At 45.6% G+C, this 12,078-nt stretch overlaps 1 protein-coding gene across 1 annotated transcript; it reads left to right on the forward strand.

The window, feature by feature from the left end:
- Nucleotides 1-7,778: 7,778 nt before the first annotated feature.
- On the forward strand, nucleotides 7,779-11,450 carry LOC132571774 (neurotrophin receptor-interacting factor homolog). Its single transcript, XM_060238566.1, has 5 exons — nucleotides 7,779-8,206; nucleotides 8,418-8,532; nucleotides 9,664-9,734; nucleotides 9,948-10,074; nucleotides 11,437-11,450. Exons 1-5 carry the CDS (start codon nucleotides 7,784-7,786, stop codon nucleotides 11,448-11,450), a joined length of 750 nt encoding a protein of 249 aa, XP_060094549.1. The 5' UTR covers nucleotides 7,779-7,783.
- The last annotated feature ends 628 nt before the right edge of the window (nucleotides 11,451-12,078 follow it).

Here is a 12,078-nt window from a genome sequence, read left to right on the forward strand (position 1 = left end):
GCCCTTCCAGACTTTGCCAGGGTCTCCCGAGGCTCAGGAGTCTTCAGCAAAGTTAGGGGGGGTGACAGTGATGTCATTGTGACGTTGCGGGTGCGCATGCTTTGCGCACACTAAAATGACAGGGAGGGGGGTGGATGATCACAGTCCGACCTAGGGGCGCAGGCACCCCTAGCACCTGGCCTGCTTGCAGAGTTCTGGGAAGCAGGCCTCAAGGACTTCCTGTCTCTCTAGGAGGCTCCCCCCAGAATTCCCGGTTCTAGACAGGAGGGGAGGAGGGAGGAGGAAGAGGCTAGGCCGAAGCCTGACCCCAGTTTGACAGACTCCTCCAGCCAACTCCCAGACAAATACATGCAGGGCCCAAAATTGTGTTTTTCCACATATTGGAGAATTTCACTCTCTGAGACATGGTACCCTGGGGGTGCCACTCAGCACATGAACTGGAAGCATTTCAACTTCAAATGTCTTCAGTTCACTTGCCAAGTCATGCCACCATGATAGCATGATTCACCCTGTGGGCAAAAGGCATTTCAAGTATGAATGCCTTCAGTTAACTTTCTGAGTCATGTTGTGATGGCAGCATGATTCACTGAGTGGGCTAACGGCATTTAAAGAGACTATAAATTGAACAAACGAATGATTATAGGCTCTTTAAATGCCTTCTGGCTGCACCAATTGAGAGCTGAATAATAGTGGGTTTTGTTCAGGCTTGGCCGTTTTGCTAGCCAAATCAGATTGTCTAATATATTTGGCTGACCTAGTTCATAAAGGTTCATAAAGAAAAACCTGGGTGTAAAGGTCCCATGGTGTAAGTACTTGCAAGTTAAAAATATTTTTTTTACAAACAACTTCCATGAGATTATTAAGGTTCCTCTTACTCCTTTTGAGCAGCTCCTACATAAATATCAGGGAGAAGTTAAAGGTCTTATCTCAAACATTTTATAAAATTCTGGTTTCAGTTACGTCACAAAAACTTTACAAATCCAACTATTTTGGCAGGATATTTGTAAGCAGAACATCCAAGAGCGGGCTTGGCACTCAATCTATGACTCATATGCTCTTAAGTCTAATGTATTTAACATTTGTTTAAAGTGTTACAAAAAGGGTATCTTCCTCCTTGTAGATTACACTGTATTCAGGCTGGTGTGAGTGCAAAATGTTGGAAGGGATGTGGTCATCTGGGGGACTATGCACTGCTGGTTGTATTGTCCTCGCATATACTCATGTTGGCAGTTGATTATGCAGCATATTTTTATGATAACAAGAGTCAAGATTCCTGCCAAGCCAGAAATTCTTTTATTATCTATGCTACCAGTGGGCTTTGGAAACAAAAGTCTAAAAATTTTGATTACAACTTTGCCATTGCTAGGATTGTTATTGCTACAAAATTTGGGCGGGGGGGGGGATAACAACTTTCCTTCTTTATTATCTTGGCAAAATAAGGTGTGGGAATGTTTTCTACGCTGCAAAATTCCAAGCTAATCTCATGCCAAACTTGCAAAATTATTAGCCTGCCATGACTTGGTCCATGGGGTCCCAAAGAGTCAGACTTGCCTGTGCGACTGAACAACAACAACAATGGTTTCCAGTAATATCTTATTTAATTTATAACTCAGCATAATGTGGTTCCTAATAAGGGATACTATAGTGACTTGTTAGTTTTCTAATACATGTCATTCCTTATTTGTATCAGATATGGTTTTCTGCATTTTGTTATTAACTCTTGTACTTGTTATTTTGTAAATTCTTTCAGTGTATTGGCTTGGTAGTGTATGTGAAGTATAAGTTTAAATAAAGATTATTTAAAAATAATTATATATATAATATATATATATATATATATATATATATATATATATATATATATATATATATATATATATATATATATATATATATATATATATATATATATATATATATATAATTTGGCTGAATAAATATCTGAAAAATACCAATAAGGTATTTTTGGTGTATTTATTTGGCTCAGTATATATCAAACCACACTGCAAAAACCCACCCAGGCAAGAAATCCTTTGAATGCTCAGAGTGTGGGGAAACATTCAGTCACAGTAGCACTCTTTGAAGACATCTAAGAACCCACACAGGGGAGAAACCTTTTCAATGCTCTGGGTGTGCAAAGAGGTAATCAGAGCGGCACTCTTCAGTAGCATGAAAGAACTCACATAAGGAGGAACCATGTAACTATTTAGCTCAGAGTTGCAGAACTCATTGGTTACAAGGGACAAATCAGATGTAAATATCACTTTGGCAGTGTTATATTGTGGCAAATTGTGAATTTGGTGATTTTTTTCTTATTGAACTGAATTTTTAGCTCTATAGTTCTATAGCATAACCCAGGGGGTACCTCAAGCAGGTGAGCTAGAGTTGTACCCCAAAGAAAACTTTAAAATCTAAATGTTAATATTTAGGGGGACTGCCCAACTGCATACCCAAACTCATTGTGTCGGCCTGGTTACATATTTTATATTACAATACACTTCCTGTGTGTAACTCTGCCATATGATAAATAACAATAAATAATACTGATGGGATTGAGTTCAGGAACAAAATTACAATCCAAGCAAGGTAGTGGGAGTTTTGTTTTGTTTTGGTTTTTTGCAAGGAGAGCATAACCAGTGCAATAATGCTGAGCAGCCCAACACAGGGCCAATGGCCAGGGTGACATAAGTCTACTTAAACCCCACCCCATCCAACACAGAGACCCTACCCATGTCACACCAGAAAATCTGTACTTTTTTTTTGTTTAAAGAAGCAGCAAGACCACAGTAGACAAACCATGGTAGAACGCTATACATAGCATGCAGGGTGGCAGGCACCTTTGCTGGCTCACCCAAACCAAGGTCGGCCCATATGGAGAAGGCTAGTGATGCTTTGTTTCTTTGATATGATACACCATTTGTTTCCCCAGGGAAGGCCTCAGAAAGTGAGACGGAGAGGTCATGTGTTGTCCACCCTTATCCCCCTCTCTCAGCAGCAACACACCAGCTAGTTAGTGAAGCCTGCAAGGCCTCATTTTTTTTTAATAAAGGGGGAAGAAGCTCAAAAGTCTGAGCTATATTGCTGTACTAGGAAGAACTGGTTGAAATTTCAGGACCCTGAGAAATAGCTGAATATGATGCCCATGCCAGTATCTGTGGGGTTTTGTAATCCATTACCTTTTTGTAGATTCCTTCCATATCACTCTTTGGAAACCTCCTGTGGTATGACACAGTGTGGAGCATGTTAAAAAACAAGGAGCCCCCCTTCCCCACAAGAGCCAGCCCTTGCCAGCTTTTGACAGGTTTCCAGCAAGTAGAAGAAGAAGAAGACTGCAGATTTATACCCTGCCCTTCTCTCTAAATCAGAGACTCAGAGCGGCTTACAATCTCCTATATCTTCTCCCCCCACAACAGAGACCCTGTGAGGTGGGTGGGGCTGAGAGGGCTTTCACAGCAGTTGCCCTTTCAAGGACAACTCTTGCGATAGCTATGGCTAACCCAAGGCCATTCCAGCAGGTGCAAGTGGAGGAGTGGGGAATCAAACCTGGTTCTCCCAGATAAGAGTCTGCACACTTAACCACTACACCAAACTGGCTCTCAAATAGTCCTGAGGGATGAAGATTCCAAAAGGAAGCTATGTGGGTCCAGAGGTTTGGACCTCATGACTTCCTTATAGAGCACGCAAAAAAGCTGGAAAGAGGATGAGTACTTGAATTATATTTCAACTTATATTAATTGTGTTGAATCAATATAGAAGCCTCTAATAACTCAGCCTTCCATCCTTCCGAGGTTGGTAAAATGAGTACCCAGCCTTGCTGGGTGGAAAATGTAGATGACTGGGGAAGGCAATGGCAAACCATCCCATAAAAAGTCTGCTGTGAAAACGTGAAAGCAGTGTCACCCCAGAGTTGAAAACGACTGGTGCTTACACAGGGGACTACCTTTACTTTTTAAAAAATAAGTTAAACAAGTGTTGTGACAATGAAATGGATTTCAAGTGGCAATGAAGTCACAACAATACAACTCGATAAAGTGCTTGTGCAAAAATGCCTCTACAAGCCTTCAGAGTCCTTAAAGTGCCAGGAATGTAATAATTGGATGTCATTGTCCACCATGCCACCTTCCATAAATGTTAGGTTACCCAGCACCTGAAAGCCCCCATCAAAAGATAGAGATGGTTTAAGAGGAGTGTTGTGAATAGATGGACAGATTTCAGGAGGGGAGGGCAACAGAGGATTGGGTGGGAGTGGCAGGCAGCAGGGTCTTCTGCAGGGAGCCAGGGTGAAAATGCTCCAGAAATACTTTCATCTCCAAATCCCCCTCCCAACTGCCCAGTTGTAGCTTGGGGCTTAAGTCATAGCTTCAAGCTAATCCCAGTGTTTTCTGCAGTACTATGGTTTAATACCCATTCCAGCCTGTTCACTAGGCATTTTGGCCTGAAATGGGTTAATAAAAGTGCAAGTATTTTGCATTTTCATTTGTAAAAAATTGTTCTTGAGTGTCTGTAATGCATTCCAGTGTTTTCTGCGGTACTATCGTGTACTGTTACCCTGTCCCAATTTATATCTTTTTGCAAAACTGTTGGGAGGGGGAGATGTTGTTTTTTGTATTGGGGGGGGGGAGTTGTATCTGAAGCTACAGCCTGCCATTGGGTGGGGCAGGGAGGGGGGATTTGCGCAAGGGAGCCACAGAGCAGGGATGGAAAGGGTTGTGATGCTTGAAGGGGTGGCTCAGGTATGGTTGCCAGTCTCCCAGTGGAGCCTGCAGATCTCCCAGAATTCAAACTGATCCCCCAGCAACAGAAATGGCTACTTGGCAGGGTGGACTCCATGGCATTAGACCCCCAGGGAAGTCCCACACCTCCCCCAAACCCTTCCATCCATGCTCTCCACTCCCACAATCTTCAGGTGTTTCCCACAACCTCTGCAATTAAGGTTGCTTTTTCCCCCTCCTCACTTTCCCCTATCTATTTTCCTTCCTTCCCCTCCCCTCCCCTCCCTACATCTGACATCCATGCCTTGCAGCTCTCAAACATCTATGTGATTCTTAGCTTAAGTAAGTTTGGCTGCCCTTGCACAAGAACCTGAAATACCTTTTCTGTTGATACAATCATAATTTAATAACCCGACCTTATTGATTTGTATATACATTATTATGATTTATCTATATCAATGCCCCTTGGGTGATTTTCCTCATGTTAGTTAACTTTAAAACTCAGTCAACCATGCTATTCTATAATATGTCATATATCTCTAACTCTTCAGCTGCTACATGTTTCCCTTTGTGGGTCAGCCTTCACAATTCCAGCTAGTTTAGCTTGTCTTCAAAGCAGCACTACAACAAAGAATGGGAATACATGCAGTCCCCCCACCCGCCCCCTCCAAGAGCCTTTGCTCTATCACAAAGCTCACACCTTCGCCCTTTGCAGATGGAGGGGGTTCAGAGCGGGTGGTTGCCAATCTCCTGTCAGGAGACAACCAAATCCTTCCTCCAGAAGGGGAAATGAGTTGTGTAATCTGGCAAAAGGTAAGGGTACAAGCAACAGTCGTTTCTGACTCTGGGGTGACTTCGCATCATGTTTTCAGGGCAGACTTTTTAATGGGTGGTTTGCCATTACCTTCCCCAGTCATCTACACTTTCCCCCCAGCAAGCTGGGTACTCATTTTACCAACCTCAGAAGGATGGAAGGCTGAGTCAACCTTGAGCCGGCTACCTGAACCCAGCTTCCACCGTCCGTGATCGAACTCAGGTCCTGAGCAGAGAGCTCAGACTGCGGTATTGCAGCTTTATCATTCTGCATCAGGGGGCTCTGAAGATGAGATGTAATTCTAGGGAATCCGCACGACCCACCTGGAGGCCAGCATCCCTAAGTGAGAGGGAAAAAGAAAATGCGTTTTCTTTTTTCTGTTCATCCATTCCATTTTCTGAGATGGCTGAACAGTACTGTCAGACAAGCCCCCTGAAGAGTTATTCCAAGGTCCCTGAACTGCCCGGGGGTGGGGTCAGGGAGGGCAGCCTGGCTGGAATCCGCTCTGTCCAGGTCTGGGCGCTGCTCTTCGGCTCGGGGAAAGGACGAAAAGCATTTTTCCTCCGTCTGCAGCAATGAAACAGTTAAACCAAGAGTTGCTTGCTAGAGAGGCTGGTTAGGGGGTAGGGACAAAGCGGAAAGGCTCTTTTCCTGTCTGTCTGTGGGGGCGGGGGTGTTGTTTGCTTCTGAACCACCAAAGAGGGCAGGAGGGGCTTCGGGCAGGTAACAGCGGGAAAAAGACGTACAGCCGGATCCTGGGAAGGTTTACTCACAAGTAAAGGGGGGGGGGAGAATCGGGATAAGCCCTTAAATCTTAGAAAAGAGGAATGTTGGCTCTAATGTATAGATTCAGTGGGGAGCCGTGTTGGTCTGAAGCAAAAGGACGAGGTTCGAATTCAGCAGCACCTTTAAGACCAACCATGTTTTATTCACAGTAGGAGCTTTCGTGTGCATGCAGGCTGCTTCAGATACATTGGAACTGAAGTTGCCAGCCAGTACATATCGATGGAGGATGAGCAGCAAATTACCATCTGATGAGATGAAGATGCTTAACGGATTCCAGGACCAAACAGGAATAACAAGCTTGGTTCTTATGGTTACTCTTTGATTGGGTTTCATTCCAGGGGAGGGGGAATAGTGAAGGAAATAAATATATCAACATTGGAGACTGGGGGTTCACTGCCTCCCTGTGCTCTGGTCCATCCCGGCAACCCTTCTTCCCTGACCTGGAGAGCTGGACGACCCTAGGCCCATTCCCTCTGCTGACTGCTTGGACACAGCAATTGCCTAATGCAGGGGTGTCAAAATCAGGCCCCCGGAGAGCTCCTATCAGGCCTCCGAGCAACTGCCTATCATCTGTTTCCTTCTCCCTCTCTTTTGCTTCCTTCTGGATCACAGCTCACTTCGCCAGACTTGCTCAGTCACGCAGGAACTACAGAGCAAAGCCTCTATTTTCTCATTTGACTGAGGCTCCTTTCTTCGGGGAGGGGAGGGACAGCACAGCATGCTTTGCCAGGCTGTCTCAGTTGCACAGCAGAGCTACTGAGCCAAGCTTCTCTTCCTTCTACTGACCACAGCACCTCCCCCTTCTGGTCCCCTGGGAAGGAAAGAAAAGAGCCAGAGTTTCCTTTGCCCAATTCCCTGGATTGCATGGGAAAGTTACAAAGAAAGCACCATTAAGACCAAGTGCTAATGTTTTAAGTTTTTAAAAAGTCTTTAATTCTCTTTGTGTCCTCTATTAAGGAGTACCTCCTCCCTTGGCACATATGGCCTGGTTCAACATGGTCTCATTTGTGTCAGATGTGGCCCTCATAAGAAATGAGTTTGACACCCCTGGCCTAACGTTTCCATCCTCTTGAGGAGATATAAGCAAAGCTGAAGCCATTAATAGTCACTTTATCCCAGGTTCCAATTTACATTGAGATGTAACCCCTAGGACAGACTGATTCCCAGGTAATCTAAAGCCAAGAGGAGGTCATCCAGAACATATGTTTTAAAAAGTTAAATAGAAACAGTTTGCTTTTCCAACAGGCCAAACAGCCATATCTAACAAAGCTTGATATAGCAGAATGATGCTAATCCTGATCCACAAACTGCAACAATGACACTCCTTCTAATCCACCAGTTTCTCTTAACCAGGGCCAGTGATGTAGCTCCATTCTGTTCTGGTTTCTTTCTGCCTTTTTGATTTCCTTTCCTCTTTGTAGCCACGAGAGCAAAGGTATCTTTCCACAGTCCCCAAGAGAAGGGGAAGGAGATGGAAGAGGAGGACTCAGAAGCAACTGGAATAGGGAAGAGATCAAGGGAAAGTCCCCAACCCACCCAGGCTGGGAGTGGTGTTCAATCCTGGGAAAGAGCTGTGCCAGAAATCCTGTCACAGGACATGATGACTGCAGATGGACGCAACCGATGCTTCCGGCAGTTCCGCTACCATGAGGCTGATGGACCCCGAGAAGTTTGCAGCCAGCTCCATGGACTTTGCAGCCACTGGCTGGAGCCTGAGAGGCACACCAAGAAGCAGATCCTGGACCTGGTGATTCTGGAGCAGTTCCTGGCCATCCTGCCCCAGGAAATGCAGTGCTGGGTGAGAGGATGTGAGCCAGAGACCAGTTCCCAGGCAGTGGCCCTGGTTGAAGGTTTCCTCCTGAGCCAGGCTGAGAAGAAGAGGCAGGCAGAGCAGGTGAGGGGGTTTCCTTCACTCAGTTCCAGCAAGGAACTTCCCTGCCAGATATTTCTACCTTGAGAAAATTCACTAGGCTGGGAAGAAAACCCAACCCTGATTCTTGGCTCTGTGGTCGATGCAGGGATGAGGAGCCTGGTAGTGGGGCAGGATCTGTCTTCTCAGCCTCTTCCATTTCTTCTCTTACCAGTCTCCCTTCCTGTTGTTTCAGATGTGGGGACCAGCTGTGAAGACAGAAGTGAAGTTCTCTGAGGCAGAAGGTGCTCTGTCAGAGGAAAGTCAGAGGGCGCAGGCCCAGAAGTGTGCCCAAGATGCCCTGTCATGTGGTAAAGGTCCCTCCTGTCCAGATGGGATTGGGGCTAGTCAAGTTGCTGGGTGGAAGGTTTGGGACAGGAGAAAAAGGAAATAGTTCTGCTCACTAGGCAGAGTCAATTTCTGGAACTTAGCGGCACAGGAGGTAGTGATGGCCATTAACTTGAAGGGAGCATAGACAGATTCATGGAAGGCCATTACATTCTTTTGTATATGAATTAAAATATTTGTATCTTGCTTTCATTCCACTAGAGGGACTCAAGGTGGCTCAAAAAATGACAGGAAGACTAATGTGGGTGCACCTGTGAACATCTCTTGTGTTGAATAACTGAGGGGCAGTGTTCCCTCTAAGCTGAGTCAGTGTGAGCTAGGTCACAGATTTTTAGCCTCCAGCTCACACATTTTTGTCTTAGCTCAAGAAGAATGACCCCAGAGCACAATAAGTTCTGCAGTAGCTCACAACTTTAATGCCACTTGCTCACAAAGTAGAATTTTTGCTCAGAAGACTCTGCATCTCAGAGGGAACATTGCTGAGGGGTTCTCATAAGTCAGTTGTGATTTGATGGCTCTTTACACACATAAACACACAAACACACCCTCATGTTCTGAGGAAGCATATAGATAGATAGATAGATAGATAGATAGATAGATAGATAGATAGATAGATAGATAGATAGATAGATAGATAGATGAATTTATTGTCATTGTTCTCAACAAAAAGAGAGCAACGAAATGAGCAACGAATATCTCTGAAAACCTATTTCGAGAGGCCAATAATTGGGTTTCTTGGCCCCTTCCTAAGAGTTTCCCAGGGACCTTTGGCAGGTCACAGTCAGAAAGAGGATACTGGACTAGTGATTGCAGGTCATGGCTTGGGCTCTCCCCCTGAGGTTTGAGAGTGCAGCATGGGGTGGACGTGATGCCCTGTTGATGTCTTGTCTGGCCAAATACTTGGATGTGAAGTCAGAGCATCAGCAGACGCCCTGGAACCCCATTGGTAGTACAGAACGTGAAGTCTCATATCCTCCAAGCCTCATGGGTACTTGGTGCTTCTTTTCCAACTCTCCCATAGTTTATTAAAAAAAAATTCCACAAATACAGAATTGAAGCTAAAATTCATCCTTCCAATTTTGCCTCCCTTGCAGGCAGTGAAGAGATGTTGTCAAGCCATCATCTTTCCAGTGAAGTGCAAATGTCCGTTCCCCCTCTGGTCCAGGTAAAGTTTGTGTGAATGGGGGACAGCTGGGCCCTGCTCCTTTTTCAGGAACATCTTTGCTCCAGCTGTCCAAGCAAGTGAGGCTCTGAATGCCACTCCCTTTACACATAGCAAGCTCTGCATCCTGCACCCTCCCAGAATGCCCCTGTCCCTCAAGACTCTTGTCTCTGCCTGGCATGGTCTGTGACAAGGGAATCTGCTTTTTTCTTTCAGTCTCCCTTTTCCTTTGAGGAGGTGGCCGTGTATTTCACTGAGGCTGAGTGGGCCCTGCTGGATCCAGGCCAGAAAACCTTCTATAGGGAAGTCATGCTGGAGAACTATGGGCATGTGGCCTTTTTGGGTAAGGACCTTTCATAGGTGCTAATTGCTGCCATTGGGATGATGCATGAATCACAATATTGAAACGCAGTATGTGGTTGTGCCAAGCTATTTGCCCTCCAGTGAGGGCCTCCAGGATGTAGGGTGGCAGTGAAAGGGATATTCAGCATTGCTGCAGAGAGCAACCCAAGCCTGATCCAGGCTGATGAAGGTGAGGCTGCGGCCAGTGTGGCCAAGGCAGGCTGAGAGGCCCTCCAAAATATTCTGGAAGGGGCCAGATCTTTATTTCTCATTGACCAAACTCTACCATATGCCCTTGCCCCAGATGAGATTACAGCCATCTACTCTGCCTCTGATCAGGAAAGGATCTATCAAAAGCACATCAACCCTCTCCTACAGTCGTCCCCTAGACACCTTCATTCCTTAGGTACAGTTGGGTTTGAATGCTTTCTTTGGAGCTGCTCTACCTTGCAGGGGTGGCCTGCAGGGGATAGTCCCACCAGTTAACACTGCAACCCAAGGAGAACCGGCTTCAGCCAAACCACAGAACACCTTCTGTTGTGGTTGTGGGGATCAGTCCTTATCCCAAGAGGGTGGAATCGTGCACTATTGAAGAGATTCCCACTGACCCTGTCAATCCAGCAAACTCAGAGTCAAGTTCTCAGTTGAAGCATAGTTGATTGAGCCAGAACAGGATAGGAAAATCCCTGTAGCTACCTCCCATTTCTCCAAGAGGCAAGAGAAGAAGAAGATATTGGATTTATATCCCGCCCTCCACTCCGAAGAGTCTCAGCGGCTCACAATCTCCTTTACCTTCCTCCCCCACAACAGAAACCTTGTGAGGTGAGTGGGGCTGGAGAGGGCTCTCACAGCAGCTGCCCTTTCAAGGACAACCTCTGCCAGAGCTATGGCTGACCCAAGGCCATGCCAGCAGGTGCAAGTGGAGGAGTGGGGAATCAAACCCGGTTCTCCCAGATAAGAGTCCACACACTTAACCACTACACCAAACTGGCTCTCCAGGGGACTAATTTCTTCCCATGCCCTTCAGGCAGGAAAGTGTCTGTCTCAGAAAAACAGAGACACATACACAGAGGAAACCATGTATACCTGTCCAATCAGTATGCCCCGATGCCCAGGTTTCTCCAATGCTGTCCAGCACTGTCTCCCCTGTCGCTAGGGAAGAGTGTTGACAAGGATGACCACCCTGTGTTGCCAAACTAAATTCCCATACTTCCTTTACATCAACATGGTACTGTGTGTATTTGTATGCTCACTGTGTGTTGCAAAGGTTTGGAGATGGTGAAACAGGACTTGCTGGTTGTTACCTGTCCCCCTAAGAAATGTGAGCTCTTCAAAATCCATGGGTGTCTCTTTTAAACTGTAGGGTTCACTTCGTGAGCTCCTGGCTTTTCATTATCTCATAGTAAACTTGTATTTTGGGGTGGCTGAAAGCCAGTTCCTTCTTGGCTCTCGTGGCACCTAGAAGGACACTCTCTGTGTAGTTGTGGGACTGAATCCTATACAGTATGTCACAGAAGTGAGTACACCCCCTCACATTTTGTAAATATTTAAGTATATCTTTTCATGTGACAACACTGAAGAAATGACACTTGGCTACAATGTAAAGTAGTGAGTCTGCACCTTGTATAACAGTATAAATGTGCTGTCCCCTCAAAATTACGCAACACACAGCCATTAATGTTTAAACTACTGGCAACAAAAGTGAGTACACCCCTAAGTGATAATGTTCAAATGGGGCCCAATTAGCCATTTTCTCTCCCTGGTGTCATGTGACTCGTTAGTGGTACAAGGTATCAGGTGTGAAGGGGGAGCAGGTTATCACTCTCATTCCCTGATACTGCTCGTTGGAAGTTCCACATGGCACCTCATGGCAATGAACTCTGAAGATCTGAAAAAATGAATTGTTGCTCTACATAAAGATGGCCTAGGCTATGAGAAGATTTCCAAGACCCTGAAACTGAGTTGCAGCACGGCGACCAAGACCATACAGCAGTTTAACAGGACA

This window comes from Heteronotia binoei, chromosome 5 (assembly GCF_032191835.1).
Source record: "Heteronotia binoei isolate CCM8104 ecotype False Entrance Well chromosome 5, APGP_CSIRO_Hbin_v1, whole genome shotgun sequence".
Classification (NCBI taxonomy): domain Eukaryota; kingdom Metazoa; phylum Chordata; class Lepidosauria; order Squamata; family Gekkonidae; genus Heteronotia; species Heteronotia binoei.